The 16,265-nt window shown below is 40.6% G+C and overlaps 2 protein-coding genes and 1 pseudogene across 2 annotated transcripts; 2 read left to right on the top strand and 1 right to left on the bottom strand.

Moving 5' to 3' along the window:
- The first annotated feature begins 714 nt into the window (after positions 1-714).
- LOC146660600 (U11/U12 small nuclear ribonucleoprotein 35 kDa protein pseudogene) lies at positions 715-2,360 on the top strand (annotated as a pseudogene).
- A 209-nt stretch (positions 2,361-2,569) lies between these two features.
- On the bottom strand, positions 2,570-4,274 carry LOC146660601 (uncharacterized). The gene is made up of 4 exons (XM_085420556.1): positions 4,125-4,274; positions 3,223-3,433; positions 3,075-3,134; positions 2,570-2,656 (listed from the first exon to the last, which is right to left on the bottom strand). Exons 1-4 carry the CDS (start codon positions 4,213-4,215, stop codon positions 2,581-2,583), a joined length of 438 nt encoding a protein of 145 aa, XP_085276682.1. The 5' UTR covers positions 4,216-4,274; the 3' UTR covers positions 2,570-2,580.
- Positions 4,275-5,150: 876 nt separating this feature from the next.
- LOC146660602 (uncharacterized) lies at positions 5,151-15,637 on the top strand. The gene is made up of 17 exons (XM_085420549.1): positions 5,151-6,196; positions 6,782-6,988; positions 7,091-7,201; positions 7,436-7,535; positions 8,516-8,583; positions 8,683-8,753; positions 8,845-8,927; positions 9,425-9,536; positions 9,654-9,794; positions 10,009-10,109; positions 10,293-10,458; positions 12,893-12,977; positions 13,068-14,174; positions 14,371-14,675; positions 14,769-14,877; positions 15,046-15,184; positions 15,287-15,637. Exons 1-17 carry the CDS (start codon positions 5,980-5,982, stop codon positions 15,456-15,458), a joined length of 3,294 nt encoding a protein of 1,097 aa, XP_085276675.1. The 5' UTR covers positions 5,151-5,979; the 3' UTR covers positions 15,459-15,637.
- Positions 15,638-16,265: the final 628 nt, after the last annotated feature.

The raw sequence follows: 16,265 nt of genomic DNA on the forward strand, positions 1-16,265 counted from the left end.
GTGTCCACAGCTGACTGTCGATGGTATGGTATAGCTGTGAGGGTTTTGTGTACAAGATAAATGCACATTTGAGAGTTCTGTGGTGTAGCTAAAAAAGACTGACCTACAGAGATGTGAAAAAAGCGGCATTCAAATAAGCCATTCCTTGCCATATTAATCAGGGAGTACATACACTGACAGGATGCTGTGACTCTCACAGTGAGGGAATCAGGTTGGGCTCTAATATTTTTTCTAGCAATGTCCGATTCAGTCTAACATCTGTAAAAGTTTTAAGGCACTTTCCACCAGCACTATCAAAAAGAATTATGGAAGAATGATTTGTAGAATCAAGGAATCGGTGTCCTGGTTGCACATGCTAGACCAATGGCTTAATAACACAACAATGCTATTGCCTTTAATCTGTCACTATCTATGCTATTGATTATGGTGTAATTATATAAAATAAAATAAAAATTTAAAGTGACAGTATTGTGCAATGAATAAAAAGTTTTATTTATAAACTTTTTATTTTTATAAAAAGTATTATTTATTATTAATAATAATTAACCTTACTTCATACTTGCAAATTTGTCGACCGATGCTATAATTAATCTACGTTATCTATTTTTAATTTAAGTTTTAAGTTGGTCTAAGTATCTTAGCACAGCGGAACTCTAGTATCCTTAGTCGGGCGAGTAGGGGGACTTTAAAATGTGACACACTGGACCCCGTTTCATTACGGAATGTTTTTGTTGATGCACTTGGAAGAGTGAATAGATTCAGCGGTACTGGTGTGGTTTAACGCGTAATTGGCGACTAATGCAGAGAAATATTAGCCCTGAAAACTGTTTGTAAAGCCCGCCAGTCTCCTGTGCCATCGTTCTAGTTTAAAATGGCTGACTGGAGTCCGATAGCGAAGGTGTACGACCCGCTGAAAGCTGGTAGCATCGACGGCACAGACGTGGAACCCCATGATCGAGCGGTCTGGAGGGCCATGGGTGCCCGGTACAAGCCCAACAAAGGCGTCGTTGGAGACCCACTGCTCACGCTTTTTGTGTCCCGCTTGAACCCACAGACCACCGAAGATAAACTACACAAAGTGTTCTCTAAGTACGGAGACATCCAGCGGCTCCGGCTGGTCCGGGACATTGTCACGGGTTTCTCCAAAGGATATGCCTTCATTGAGTACAAAGAGGAGCGATCTGTGGTCCGGGCCCGCCGGGACGCCAACAAGCTGGTGGTCGACCAGCATGAAGTGTTCGTGGATTTTGAGCAAGAGAGGACTCTTAAAGGATGGGTACCTCGGCGGCGGGCTTGGAGGGAAAAAGGAATCCGGACAGCTGCGGTTCGGCGGCAGGGACAGGCCTTTCCGTAAACCCATCAATCTCGGGGTAGACCCGGTGCAGGAACGAGGTGGTGGTGGTGGTGGAGGGAGGGAGTGGGACAGACCAAGCGGGAGAGCCAGAGACGATCGGGACCGACACAGAACAGCAGAGTGGGGCAACAGAGGAAGGAGAGATGACCGGGACAGAGGCCGAGAGTGGGATGACCGCAGGCACGGAGACAGGAGCAGGCACCGGGACCGGAGATGAAGCATGTGGCTGCACTTCAGCACTTCAGCTTTCAAAGGAGGACAGTGAATGAGTGTGTGACTTGGATAACTGTTTGTGTGAAAGGTTACTTTTTTGTATGCTGATATTCTTCAGATTGTACTGTATGGTAATCAGGACTCTGCCTGTGGCTGTCATATTCAGTTCTTCTCAGGGAAGTCTCAGGAATGACAAAGTAGGGTTGTTGTGTTTTGTTGGGGTTTTTTTTTTTTTTTTACAACTCTTTATTCTAGCGAAAAAATTACAATACGGGTGGTGTCCAGCCAAATGAGACTTACATCCATCATGTCAAACATGAGCGCCAGCAGCCAGAATCACTGCTTAAGAGTCCAATTGGATTGCTTTGGGAAATCGGAACTGTATTTTTATACAGTTATCATAAATATTATTACCCCACATATAAAATTCAAATTTTATTTCTTGCAATTTAAGTCCCAACAGACTTTTTTCCCCATTTACTACAGAATGTTGTTTATCATGTAGATAAACTGAGACAAACAAAACTGCATTTCTTTTTCTGATATTAAGATATTCCAGGGATTAAATGCATAGTTAAACTTCTTTTCACTGACAGAAAGGGAAGTTTCGCTGGTCCGGCCCACTCAATGTCAAAGGCTATATGTGACTCACAATGTAAAATGAGTTTGCAGTTTTGTTTTGTTTTTAAAAAAGCATAAGTTTAAGAGCACATTGTCAGCCCCATTTCTTTTTAAAAAATTTAAATCAGATTATATCATAAACAATAAAATTCGTCATTGTTTTGAAATCTAAGGTGTTACTGTTTGTCAAAGTGTTGCAACATGTTTAAGATTTCCCAAGTTGGGTAGTTTTCCAGTGTAGCCTCATGTGACCCCTGTTTTCAGAGTTGGTAATGATGTGTTGTGCAAGATTTATACTTGAGGGAAGAAAACTCAGTATTCAAACACATTTACTCCTTTTTCCATATACATGCAACTCAGGAATTTGAATCAAATGCTTACTCAGCTCTTACTCAGCCATCTGATCCTCGGTCCTGCCCAGTGAGGTCAATCAGCTTTCGGTTATGGGTCACTGGGTGGATTCTTAAACTGTGCACAAGTATTTCTGAAGTCATCAATATGAAAGATGACGGGAAATGAATCTCTTATTTCATTAAAAGGTAATTCTCTAATGTACCAGAAAAAAACAAGAGGCAGAACTGACTTTTATTTCCAAGTATGTTCTGAGTAGTAAGCTGTCAATTGTAGTGTTATTTATACGAAGAGACAATGAAGTTAGTGCAAACACATATACGTCAAACACACTGAAAACTGAGGCTTTTTTCCACTGGTTTGTGTTTATTACTGTATGATTATTGGGAATACATGCTGGGACAAGACAAATTTCAAGCATTTGTTAAATATGACTTTGACATTTAATATTAATCATGCATGTATGCAAACATGCAAGATGATTTCCACTGCCGCTTAGAAGTCATGCTTAGCTGGTCTTTGCCTTCCAGCGTACCCGACATTCACGATGGGCCAGCCTGGGTAAGTCTCTCTTTGGACCGTGCTGAAGTTGATCCTGTGAATCAGAAGAATCAGAGCACGCAGACACAGAGTAGCTGCTCCCTACATGAAGGACACTGTGATGATGATAAACCTGCTCTCACCTGAACGCAGGGTTGATGCCAATGTTGTCAGGCTGCGGGAAAGCAGGTGTCCGCCTCCTGTGGCAGGAGGATGGGGGAGGGAAGTCTTTCTGATACTGAGACTGCATCTGGGCTGTTTCCTGTTCGTTTTTTGCTGCTGCTGACATGTGATCACGGTTGCCTTCTTGCTCATTCCCTCTCACTTCTCTGTCCTCGCGTCTGTTTCCTCTTCCTGTTTATCATGAGGATGCAGGAGGAGAATGGTGAGATTCCTGTTGTGTGTTACAGCCTGCTGAAGGGTAATCAGAACTTTGCTAAAGGCAGAATTTCATCAACAGTAATCACACTTTCCATAAATAAACTTTCTTACTTTCTTGATCATACTACATGTATTACACTATTTGCTTTTTTCATTTTAATCTTGAGAGAATAATACTTTATACATAAATGAGATGAAATGTTCTTATGAATATAAATCATTTGCTTTGGATGTCGCAGAGCTGTGTGAAGGACACGGGAACACATACACAAATAATTACTGCTGAGGGCAATCCAATCCTGTGTCTGTGAGTAAGAGTGGCAGGAATTTCACTGCACAGCAGAGAAAACAATATCACTCCTCCAGATGCTCTGTGTCTATAACAGCATTTTCACATTTAACCTTATATGGTCTTTCTTATGTTCTATTTGAGGTATTAAATACTTTATTACAGTGTTTTTCAGTTTAATGGCAGTGTAGGGTTTTTTTTTAATCTAAGCTTTAATCACAAAATCACCTTTATAATCTCTACCATCTCTGCCTTCTCACTCATAGCACACTGCCCAAACCATTTCCAAGACACACACATGCACTGAACAGAAAGCCACAGCCTTGCGTGCCATCATAAATGAGTCTTATCTTTATACAGACATGATGAGTTTACTCTCTAGGGTGAGCCAAGTCTGTTGACCTTTGCCTGGATCTTGGTCTGGGATAGGCCTGAAGCAGAAAGCCTCACGTGATGTGGTCTCCATCTTAGCAGGTGTGTCCGGGTAGAGGAGGAATCCTAAAAAGGGTGAAATGTAGACTGTTGACTCTTGTTCCCCTTTTTTAACCCACTACTTTGGAGTGATTCCAGTTAAATCAAATCAAATCAAATCAAATCACTTTTATTGTCACATCACATGTGCAGGTACATTGGTACAGCACATGTGAGTGAAATTCTTGTGTGCGAGCTTCACAAGCAACAGAGTTGTGCAAAATACAATAATGTAAACAAGCAAAACACAAGAATGGCTACATCTGAAACTAATAAATATATGTACAATATATAATAGTATATGCATTTCTGGATGTGTATACTAAATATTTTCCTACGTGTGTGTGTGTGTGTGTGTGTGTGTGTGTGTGTGTGTGTGTGTGTGTGTGTGTGTGTGTGTGTGTGTGTGTGTGTGTACACATATTTTACAAGTTTCACAGTTTCTGAAATCTTTCCAGTTAGGTCTCTTTTTCACAGCTTGTTTACTTTGCATATAAATTCTATAAAATATGCTTAATGACAGTGACAATTAATCATTCACACAGACCTGATTTTTGTGACAACAAAACAAAGTTTTATTTCTGTCTGTTTATTTAGTGATGTGCACCGAGATTAAAGCGAGATCAGAAATAATGACGGTAATTTTGAATCCTTTTGTTATTTCTTGACTAGGACATTGTTTCTATTTCTGTTTTACTCTTTTCAGTGTTTATAACTTTTCAGTGTTTATAACAGTGTTTATAACAATTGTTGATTTGTTCTGTTCTCATTGTATGACGAATTATGATGGCTGTTTGGTAGCCGTTTGCATACTATGCATACTCTCTCTCTCTCTTCATATGTGTGTGTGTGTGTGTGTGTGTGTGTGTGTGTGTACAACAGCTTTATGTTAATGTACAAATATGTTTATGTGGTTTCCATGGTTTTTGCATCTTCTTTAAGTGCGCGTCAGTCCATCTCGGAATTCGACAAGACTGGTAAGCTCTCAACTTGCTCTCCGTCTGATATGATCAGGGTTTTTTGTGTGTTTTCTTGAGGTTTTGCGACGCTGCGTGTTAAAGGCCTAGCAGCCGTCATTTAGCCAATGTGAGCCACTCTGTAAGAGCAGGTGGGAGGGAACAGCTGCTTCTGTTGTAAACGTGCTTCCGACTTGGAAATTTCCTCGGTCGAGTGGGTTATCTGGCATTTCCCCTCTTGAGTTTTCTAAACACTAATTTTTGTCGATATTTTAAGTTTGTTAGTTGGACAGAGTTAAATTAGATGTCGAAAGTTACTCTTGTCTACTGGTGTTTGTTATTTAAAAGGAATCTGACAAGATGATTCAAATAAAAACAAACGGTCAAAAACTAATATTTGGCTCTCACTTATGCTAGTCTGTTTTTGAATGTAAACAAATCATCCAATCTAACACAATTTCTGATACTTGTTTGCTGAAAGTTTAGGCGATGGTATGAGGGCAGTGTTTAATATAGCGTTATTTAACTATAAGCTATAAGAGACTTAGAGCTTTTTATTGTCATTGTGCAGTTTTTTGCACAGCGAAATTGGGTATAATCTGTTAATGTGGCTTTTGTATTTAGTTGTTGTTGTCCAAACTCACTGTACTGCTACCTAACCAGTGTAGGATTGATGTAGTATTTAAGTTTTCTTTCCCTTTCCCTTTTTCCAAAATAACAATGAGTTGTTGTTGTTTTTTTTGTTTTGTTTTGTTTTCAGTTCATAAACGTATGTGTCTATGTTCCTAATGCAGCTATGAACAATGACCATAGTTGACAGATCTTCAGAAAAGTCTGACCACGAGTCAGCCGGACTCGGACCTGGAGCTGCTGTGTACAACAGTACACCCTCCTCTGAGGACCAGCCCAAGGACCAAGGGGCTGGTCCTCAGAGTACACCCTCCTCTGAGGACCAGCCCAAGGACCAAGGGGCTGGTCCTCAGAGTACACCCTCCTCTGAGGACCAGCCCAAGGACCAAGGTCAGAGCAAAGCCTGGCTTTTTTTCAAAATGTCTTTTTAAGCTGTTTGAAGATTTTTATTGTCAGACAGAATAGTTTTCCAACCAGTTTTAGCAAATATGGAACCACACTTTTTAGCCATTATTTACCCATATTTGTCAGAATTGGTTTTAGTAACGTACAGCTAATCTTTTTGCTTCTGCTTTCACACAAGTTTGACAACTGCTTTTGTGGGTGTTGTGTTGCTGCTTCCCTTCTCCGTTCATTCATCCAGTTATGTAATGCATCCAGCTTTGCATGATCAGTCACTTCAGCTCGTGATGCAATTGCTGTTTTTATATAAAGACCGGCAGCCCAACTTGTTTAGCAGAAACAAAGGAGAAGGCAAATTGTCCTATCTTTCTTCCTGAGGCTGTTTAGGAGTTTTTCACAGTGGCCAGAATCACATTATATAACTGTTAATAGTTGTAGCTATTACTGTGATGTCCTGACATGACTTTGCCATGTGCCAGTGTGTGGTTGTATAAGTAAGGTGGCATTAAATTATCTCCTTTTTAAAATGTATTGAAACAGATTTTTAGTAATAATTGTGGCTCTGTGTGTCAGTGATCAGCAGTGGCGATGGAATTGACTTGCCCCAGAAGGTGCTGTTCTCACCAGATCGGCTCAGCCTAAATTGGGCCCAGGTTCACCTCATTGGTGCAGGCCTCCAGAACATGGGGAACACCTGCTTCCTCAACTCAGCCCTGCAGTGTCTCAGCTACACCCCTCCTTTAGCAAACTACATGCTGACGCGGGAGCACTCCAAAACATGTAAGTTTATTTCACCAACAGTGGTGTTACGCAGTCCTGCGCTGATTCTCACATTGTATCACTCCTTACTCACTCAGTATTTTGTCTCTGTCTCTGCTGCAGGTCATGAGCCAGGGTTCTGTATGATGTGTACCATGCAAAACCACATCATTCAGGTTTTTACCAACTCTGGGAATGTCATTAAGCCCATTGGTGTACTCAATGAGCTTGGGTGTAAGTGGATGACTGTTGTTGCTGTGCTCTGTGCAAAGTGTTTACCTATATTTTAATGATAAGAGGCGCTGTGTGACTGTTTACCTTTTGTAATTTTGGAGGGAAATAATCTGGAGGGATTTTGAATTCTGTTTTTAAATAAGTGTAAACTTGCATTTAACTGTGGTATCCTTTACAATAATTCACCTCCTGCTTTGTTTTTTGGTTCTGTTTTTCCTCGTTCCCCTCACACAGGGATTGCAAACCACTTCTGCTATGGAAGCCAGGAAGATGCTCATGAATTCCTGCGGTGCACAGTGGATGCTATGCAAAGGTCCTGCTTACCTGGAACCAAGTGAGTGTCATTTTACATTGCATGCATTCTAAACAAGTTAAACACACAAAAATATTTTTACTTGGGCTTGACAGTGTTTGCACTTTATTATGTAGTAAGATCCATAATTAGCTACGTAGAGGTAACACCGTGACAGTAGGAGAATATGAAATAAATCCTTTATCCTGTTTTTCAGGAAGTGCAGTTTATACTAGTTCCTTTTAACTATTAATGCTTCAATTGCTGAGAGTATTTTTCAGAAATGCAGATTCCTCAGTCTCTTGCCTGACTGACACCTCAGTTTACATACTAGGCAAGCCACTTGATATAATACCTCATTATTATATCAAGTTTTTTAATGAACTTGACTGCTCCAACACAGAAAGTATTCTTACACTGGGTGTGGTAGCTTGTTTTGGTAACAGGGCTTGAAAAGATCAGAAGCGGCTTAAACGTGTAGTAAAACAGGTGTCTGGGATTATGGCAGAGAGCTGCCAGACTTAGTGTCTAGTATAGATTTCTTCTGAGGCAACAGGGTAAGCAGTGTGAGCAGGAGCACTCAACCCCTCAGGTCATCTCTTATTCACCCTAATGGCATTAGTGCTATTATTGCAGCAGCAAAATTCAGAAAATCCAGGTTTTTCTATGTGTTACTATAGAGCTTCGAAGTCTATGTGCACATTTAACCAAAACTACACGTTTAACAGATGCACTGGGCTGAGTGTTGTGCTTCTTGTTAGACTCCTAAAAATAATTTATTAATTCATTTATTTTTTTAAGAACCTAAAGTGTCAATTCTCATCAAATCAATTCTTCCCGTGTAGCAGCAGATGGCCTCTTAAGTAATTAATCGTGCTCCAATTCCTCCTATTGTCTTTTCTGCTACTTGAATACTGTAAAGTGATTGTCTGGTTCCAAAATGCTAAAAAATAAATGGTCAGTCAGTTAATTGTTGCACTGTCCTTATTAGTTAACTTTTGTGCTTTATCTTTTTATTATAGATTGGACAGGCAAACGCAGGCAACCTCTTTCATCCATCAAGTGTTTGGCGGGTACCTAAGATCCAGAGGTAAGTCACTGTTTTTTAAGGTTTGATTTATTTTTCTTTTATTTGTCTTTTTATGTCTTACAGCTTGTGTGATACTCATAGCACTGATTTCTGTTTCAGTTAAATGTTTAAACTGCAAAGCTGTCTCAGATACATTTGACCCTTTTCTGGATATCACTCTGGAAATTAAGGTAATTGGACAACATTCAAAGTGACGTTGCTACTATGTATTCTCTGCATTATGGAGTGTGAGGTTTTTCCTCTCTCTCTCTGTTCATATAGACTGCTCCAAATGTCTCCAAAGCTCTGGAGCAGTTTGTCAAGCCAGAACAGCTGGGTGGCGAAAATGCTTATAAATGCACCAAGTAAGTCAAATCAAATCAAATCAAATCAAATCAAATCAAATCACTTTTTATTGTCACATCACATGTGCAGGCACACTGGCACAGCACATGCGAGTGAAATTCTTGTGTGCGAGCCCCACAAGCAACAGAGATGTGCAAACACAACAACACAAACGAGCAAAATACAAGAATGGCCAACCTGAAACTAATAAATATATGTACAATATATAATAGTGTATGCATTTCTGGATGTGTATACTAAATATTTTCCTACGTGTGTGTGTGTGTGTGTGTGTGTGTGTGTGTGTGTGTGTGTGTGTGTGTGTGTGTGTGTGTGTGTGTGTGTGTGTATACACATTTTTACAAATTAAATAGTAAAAAAATAAAATAAAATAATAATAATAATAAAATATATAAAATATACAGAGTTGAATATGTGCAAAGAGATGCCAAACCATGATGAGTTTTAGTGTTTAGGTGTGATTTTTGTCAACAAGCTGAATGTTTGTTTCCTTCAGGTGCAACAAAATGGTAACGGCCTCAAAAAGATTTACAATCCATCGCAGCGCCAATGTGCTCACCATCTCACTCAAACGCTTTGCAGACTTCAGTGGAGGCAAAATCACAAAGGCAAATGGCCAATAGTGTCTGCTTAAGTCATAAAGATACATGACAGATGCTTTGTTTTATTATAAAACAGGATATTTGCATGTAATGTTTGAATTTTTTTTGTTTGGTGGTCATCAGGATGTGAAGTATTTGGAGCATCTGGATCTGCGGCCCTTCATGTCGCAGTCCCACGGGGAGCCCCAGCTCTACAGGCTGTATGCTGTGCTGGTTCACTCTGGATTGAGTTGTCATACTGGACACTATTTCTGCTATATTAAGGTACTGGCTGTGCCCGAATCTGTTTGAATGCTGCTGTTGCGTAGTACAAACAAACAAACACCATAAACAACACATTTCAGCAGAAAACTACTTTGTATGCATTGAAAGAAAGAAAAAAAAGACCCCTATATAACCATAAGATTCTTCTTTTTAGCTCAAATTCAATTCAGAAACTGAATCTGCTGTGTCACATCTCTCTCATTCTGTCTCACAGGCCAGCAATGAGCAGTGGTTTCAGATGAATGACTCGTCCGTGTCAGTCAGTGACATTAGCACTGTTCTCAACCAGCAGGCCTATGTCCTCTTCTACATCAAGTGAGTAAACATCGGTATTTTTAAACATTCTAGGCTTATTCCTTCAGTAGAACTTTTCCCATCATTATTTAATAATGTAGACATGTTTATTCTCACTTTTCTTGTAGAAAATGTATTATTATAACCTAATGTTATAATGTTGATGCTTTGTCATGGTTAATATTCTTTTTTCCATGTCATCAGGTGCACAGATGTGGGAAAAACTGGGGACTACAGCCACTTGAACCATAACGCTGGCATATCTGGTCAGGCATCTCCCCAGCCGGTGGTGAGCCCAGGCACCATCGCCACCATGCCTCACAACAGTGTTGGCTTCATAGGTCCCCAGCTGCCACCACACATGAACAAGGTACTTCCTCACCTGAGGGTACTGATAATGTTGTTGTTTTTGTTAAACCCAGTGTTTCATGCAAAATACATTTGTACCTTTCAATTGTGTCTGTTTGAAAAGAATGAAATGATATCATATATTCCTTATTGGCCTACATTTGTACAAAATTCCAAATTATATACACAAAGTCATAGAAATCACTGCTCCAATTGGTCATAATGATTTTAATATTCTCTTTTTCCATAACAATGAAATACGCCTTGGACAAATATGACACGTCAATATTTCATTAGTGTTGTCACATCACATCCTGTAAGCATCGTCTGTCTGTGTCCTTTCTCTGGAAATTAATATTTCCAGCCAATATAGGCAATCCATCAACATGGCTGGAGAGTTGGTAGTTATATACAGTCTGTATAAGTGTGGTTAATCCAATGAAGATTTGTAAGGAGATGGCAGTTACTGTGAATTTACAGCAGTTACACAGTGATTAGTAATAAACAGAGCCAGTGAGAGTGAGTGGATATAAGAAAGTCAGTGACTCAGGTGTGTCGATTGGTTCTGTTTGTGAGACTGGAGGAGACGTAGAAATCTTTTGTTTTAAATCTTAGTTAGGAAGATTCCTGTTTGAAAACAAGCACTTTTTGTGAGAAATACAAGAAGTACATCTGCAGAAAGCACACAGTTACATTCTGTCCATCATGTGGACAAAATCGAAAATGTTGAGCATTGAAAAACTGAGAACGTTGGGCAAGTTCAAAATACGTGTTTGTAAGAACAAAAAACCAAATTGTTCCTAAAATAGTTATGGAAAGTCACTGTTGTATGTCTGTGTTCTACATGTTTATCTGATGGAAAATAAAGGTGCTATTGTTTTATTGCAGTTTCTTGACAATTCTGAGTGGATTTACACAGTATGGGTCAAAATGACCCGCAACAAAATCAATGTCACTTTTTTGTTTTTCAACATAATACAAGGGTTAATTTCCAAAACTTCCATATGATCTTCAATTTGTAGCAGATCCACTATCACACAGCAGCTGGAGCAGTTTCAAATGGAGGTCAGTCCACTGCTGCCACCTGTGGCCAAGTACCAAGCCTACCATAGCCTACTACTAGATTAACTTGCTATGATGACATTGAGTAGAGGCTGAGTGGCTGCACTTACCCCTGGTACATCCAAATCTACCCACAAACATGTTGAAAGATGCAATGGCAGCAATGTGGCTTGTCAACACTGAAAACAATCAGTAAGCAAAGACAACAGGGATCACTTTTTTCTGTTTATTTAACATGCACAACATTTGTAGTCGCCTTCTGCACAGGGGAAGTCCACACACACTGTGTGGTACCACTTTCCACAGAAGGTGCATTCAATCTACAAGACTGAATGAGAAAGTCAGGGTCATTGTCTGACTGTTTATTACTAATCACTGTGTAACTGCTGTACATTCACAGTAACTGCCATCTCCTTACAAATGTTTATTAGATTAACCACACTTATACAGACTGTATATAACAACCAACTCTAAAATGTTTGTTCGCAGAGAAAAGACACAGACTACGGTAACGACATGTGATGTTACAAAACTAGTGAAATATTAGTGTCATTTCATTCATTTCAAAGGTTTATTTGCATGACGCACAAACAGACACAATTGAAAGGTACAAATGTATTGTGCATGAAACGAATTCAGACGTGCTGCAGATGTGTGTCACAAGTTGATCTGGCTGTAGGCTGTGGCACTTGGCCAGTGGTGGCACTGGTTGACTCGAGTCCATGTTAGTGCACACAAAGTAAACTGCTCGCTTTAGTTGTGAAGCAAAAACGCTGAATTCGGAGAAACAAACCGTGTGAGGGGAACGATAACGACAACAAGAGTCTCCCGATCGTTTACTCTTGTTGTCCTGTGAACAACATCGGCATGGTGTTAATTGTTTGCTGTTTTCGCGATCGCGTCGCGCATGAGGATAACCCTAGGTAAACTCGCCACATTTTTAAACATTTTGTTGTTCAACAGCATCAAGACTGACGGAGTGTGTTTGAGATAACCTCACAAGTGTCACAGATGACACATTTGGCGTTTTTTTGCTAGTCTGTAGGTAGCAGCTCCTGAAACGGAAGTCTGCCACACATCTGTTCGACTAACGCCAGTTGATCTAAACGCCAGTAGATCTGGAACACCGGCAGCCTCGCCTCTGTCAGTGCGCCTCAGGGCGGCTGTGGCTACAATTTAGCTTGCCATCACCAGTGTGTGTGAATGGGTGGATGACTGAACGTGTAAAGTGCTTTGGGGTCCTTAGGGACTAAGTAAAGCGCTATACAAATACAGGCCATTTACTTAATGCTGAAATCTAATCTATTGTATTAAATGGGTATGCTTGTAGTTTGGGTAATTTTGTTATGTCAACAAGTTCTGTTTTAAAACTTAATCTCTTGTTAACTGTTCAGATTGCTGAGGTGATTGATGATCGACCTGAGGAAGTGAAACAGATGGAAGTTTTTAGGACCAGCAACAGATGGAAAGCAATTGGAGGTAAATAAGAAGTCACAGAAGTAGGAGGGGATTTGTGCAATATTAAGTTAAGACTGTTGTTTACTATAGTTTTACTTCCTCTCCTAAAAGTGGATCAAAATGATGACACAGAGGAAGGAAATGGAAAAGAACATCAAAATACAGAGGCTGGCTCATTAAGCAGAGGTCGACATGACTCACCCGAGTTGTCTTCAAAGAGAAGAGGACAGGATTCTCCTGTCAAAAAGACCCGGCATGACTCTCCAGACATCTCTCCACCAAAGAGAAGTCGGAAGTACTCTCCGGATGTCTCTCCTCACAGGACAAGACGTCACGACTCTCCTGATGTCTCTCCTCCCAGGACTAGACCTCACGACTCTCCAGATGTCTCTCCTCCCAGGAGAAGACGTCATGACTCTCCAGATGTCTCTCCTCCCAGGAGAAGACCTCATGACTCTCCAGATGTCTCTCCTCCCAGGACTAGACCTCACGACTCTCCAGATGTCTCTCCTCCCAAGAGAAGACGCCACGACTCTCCAGATGTCTCTCCTCCCAGGACTAGACCTCACGACTCTCCAGATGTCTCTCCTCCCAGGAGAAGACGTCATGACTCTCCAGATATCTCTCCTCCCAGGAGAAGACGTCATGACTCTCCAGATGTCTCTCCTCCCAAGAGAAGACGTCATGACTCTCCAGATGTCTCTCCTCCCAGGACTAGACCTCATGACTCTCCAGATGTCTCTCCTCCCAAGAGAAGACGTCACGACTCTCCTGTTGTCTCTCCTCCCAAGAGAAGACGTCATGACTCTCCAGATGTCTCTCCTCACAGGACTAGACCTCACGACTCTCCAGATGTCTCTCCTCCCAGGAGAAGACGTCACGACTCTCCTGATGTCTCTCCTCACAGGACTAGACCTCACGACTCTCCAGATGTCTCTCCTCCCAGGAGAAGACGTCATGACTCTCCAGATGTCTCTCCTCCCAGGAGAAGACGTCATGACTCTCCAGATGTCTCTCCTCCCAGGAGAAGACGTCATGACTCTCCAGATGTCTCTCCTCCCAGGACTAGACATCACAACTCTCCAGATGTCTCTCCTCCCAAGAGAAGACGTCACGACTCTCCAGATGTCTCTCCTCCCAGGAGAAGACGCCATGACTCCCCAGACTTGTCACCACCAAGACAGTGTTCAGGAAAGTCAGAAAAAATGCAAAGTAAAGGTGAGTGATCCATTTAAATTGTAAAGTGGAATCTGGTGTGGCATATGAATAAAAGTAAAAAGCAGAGACCCATTTAACATGAGTTTTGAATTGAAATTTATTTTAAAGACATAGCTTGATCTAATAATAAATCTTTAATTTTTGTTCAAAAGGCATTACAAAATGAAAATTAACAAATGAACTGTGTCTTTGTCAGATTCAGCCTCCAACAAAAGCAAGCTCAGCTCATCCTTGTTAAGTAAAAAACGCTCACCGGATCCTCATCGGTCAGCGGTGGCTAAGAAGGGTCAGAATAGACATGATTCAGACTCGGATCCGTCTCCCCCGAGGAAAAGGCCCCTGAAGGGAAACGCCTCAGACTCCGACCAATCTCCCCCAAGGAGGCCCTCAAAAACTAAACGGGGCTCAGACTCTGACCAGTCTCCACCCAGGGGGCAGCCACCGAGTGGAAGGGACTCGGATGGAGATTTGTCACCACCTCGTAGGCCAGGCCAGTCACAGGTAAGCAGACTGTGTTGGAACAAAGATTAATGTCAAATCTGATTTCACTCAAATGTTATATTTTTCAATTGTCTTTTTTTTTTTTATAACCAGGGCCAAAGGATGCTATCTGGTGGAAAGGCAGGCCTGGTTTCTGTGGACATTTTAAGGAAAGAGCAAAAGGAGAACAGACGCAGAGAAAAACACAATCAGCCACTTGAAGGTTTCATCAACTTTTCTCTCTTAAGATTTTTTTACACCCATTGATTGAAGAGCTTCATACAGCTTTGCATCTCATTTCAGCTTATCATCTATATTGTCGTATTTTATTTAGTCCTAAAATTAAATAATGAAGTTTCTACATACTTACCCATTCATCCCCTTTGACCAGATGAATCGCGTAACGCTCAGACGATTTTCAGAGACAAAAGTGGCAAAAGCAGGGATCTGGATTCAGAGAGAAATGAACAGAAAAAGAAAGCTGGTGAAAAAGCGGCAACAGACGAGAAATACGCTCAGTGGGGAAAAGGGTAAATGTGCATGATCATTTCAAATATCACAGTTTATGTGATTATATCCACATAAAAAATTATAAAAGTGGTTCAATGGTTTATGTTAAAATGTATGTATAGGTTGGCACAGATCCAGATGCATCACCAGAAACTTAAGGAAGCGCTGCGCGAAGCCCTTAAGCCACTTGAGGATCTTGACCGCATGTTGAGAGAACAGGAAAGAGAAGGCGATCCTATGGCTGCAATGCGCAGGCGTAAAAAGGACCGTGGCACAAAAACACAAGATGTTTAACATTACATATGTTTTATTTTATTTATGACTTTATTTTATTTCACCAGGTCAATCCTTGTAAGAAGCTTTTAAATAGCAGCAGTTTTGCTTTTGCTACTGTTTGTATTTTTATTTATTTGTATGTTTGTTTTGATTTTTTGTAGAGAAACCTCAATATAAAGGCCCTGCTCCACCTCCAAACCGGTTCAATATTCCACCGGGGTACCGCTGGGACGGAGTTGACAGGTAGAGTTTGTGCATCGGTGACAGAGGAAAACTGTTGAGGACAGAACTGTAGTTTAATATTGAATGTTTTTAATACACACATCAGTTTGTCATTTTGCACATTAATGGTAAAGAAATTGTGATCATTTTTTTCCACGTCTATATTAAATTTGCGCCTAATTGAATGGATTGTCTTTGGCCTTTTAGCTTGTCGTATCATAATTAATAGGGTTATTTTATTTGTGTCTTGCAGGTCAAATGGTTTTGAACAGAAACGCTACCAGAGGATAAAAAGGCTGTGCAGGAAGCGGCCTATAAATGGAGTGTGGAGGATATGTAAAGGCTTTCAGAAAATGATGAATCTGGAGCAGAGCTAAAGAGCACACCTTCTCAACCTTTATGTATAATTGTTATGCTGTTAGAACAACAAGACTAGATGCATCTACGCAGCAAAAGTTCTTTTTTAAATAAACTACATAGAAGAATTTGTTTCACCTTTCCAAACCCTTTTGATACTGTACCATGTGTATCAGATGGAACTGTACAGAAAAATGAAGTGAAGCATGTTCACAATTTTTGTAAGAAGTTATTCACCGTGGAGCA

This window comes from Rhamphochromis longiceps, linkage group LG10, assembly GCF_057381845.1.
Source record: "Rhamphochromis longiceps isolate RC_006_pf linkage group LG10, R_longiceps_female_GT1.1, whole genome shotgun sequence".
In the NCBI taxonomy this organism is placed as follows: domain Eukaryota; kingdom Metazoa; phylum Chordata; class Actinopteri; order Cichliformes; family Cichlidae; genus Rhamphochromis; species Rhamphochromis longiceps.

Coding starts and splice junctions, on each gene's coding strand:
- LOC146660601 (XM_085420556.1), bottom strand. CDS start 4,215: ATGGAGACCACATCACGTGAGGCTTTCTGCTTCAGGCCTATCCCAGAC. Junction 3,434..4,124: donor GACTTGGCTCACCCTAGAGA/GTAAACTCATCA, acceptor CATGATAAACAG/GAAGAGGAAACAGACGCGAG. Junction 2,657..3,074: donor TGGCCCATCGTGAATGTCGG/GTACGCTGGAAG, acceptor ACTTGTGCACAG/TTTAAGAATCCACCCAGTGA.
- LOC146660602 (XM_085420549.1), top strand. CDS start 5,980: ATGACCATAGTTGACAGATCTTCAGAAAAGTCTGACCACGAGTCAGCC. Junction 10,110..10,292: donor TATGTCCTCTTCTACATCAA/GTGAGTAAACAT, acceptor CCATGTCATCAG/GTGCACAGATGTGGGAAAAA. Junction 14,676..14,768: donor GTAGGCCAGGCCAGTCACAG/GTAAGCAGACTG, acceptor TTTTATAACCAG/GGCCAAAGGATGCTATCTGG.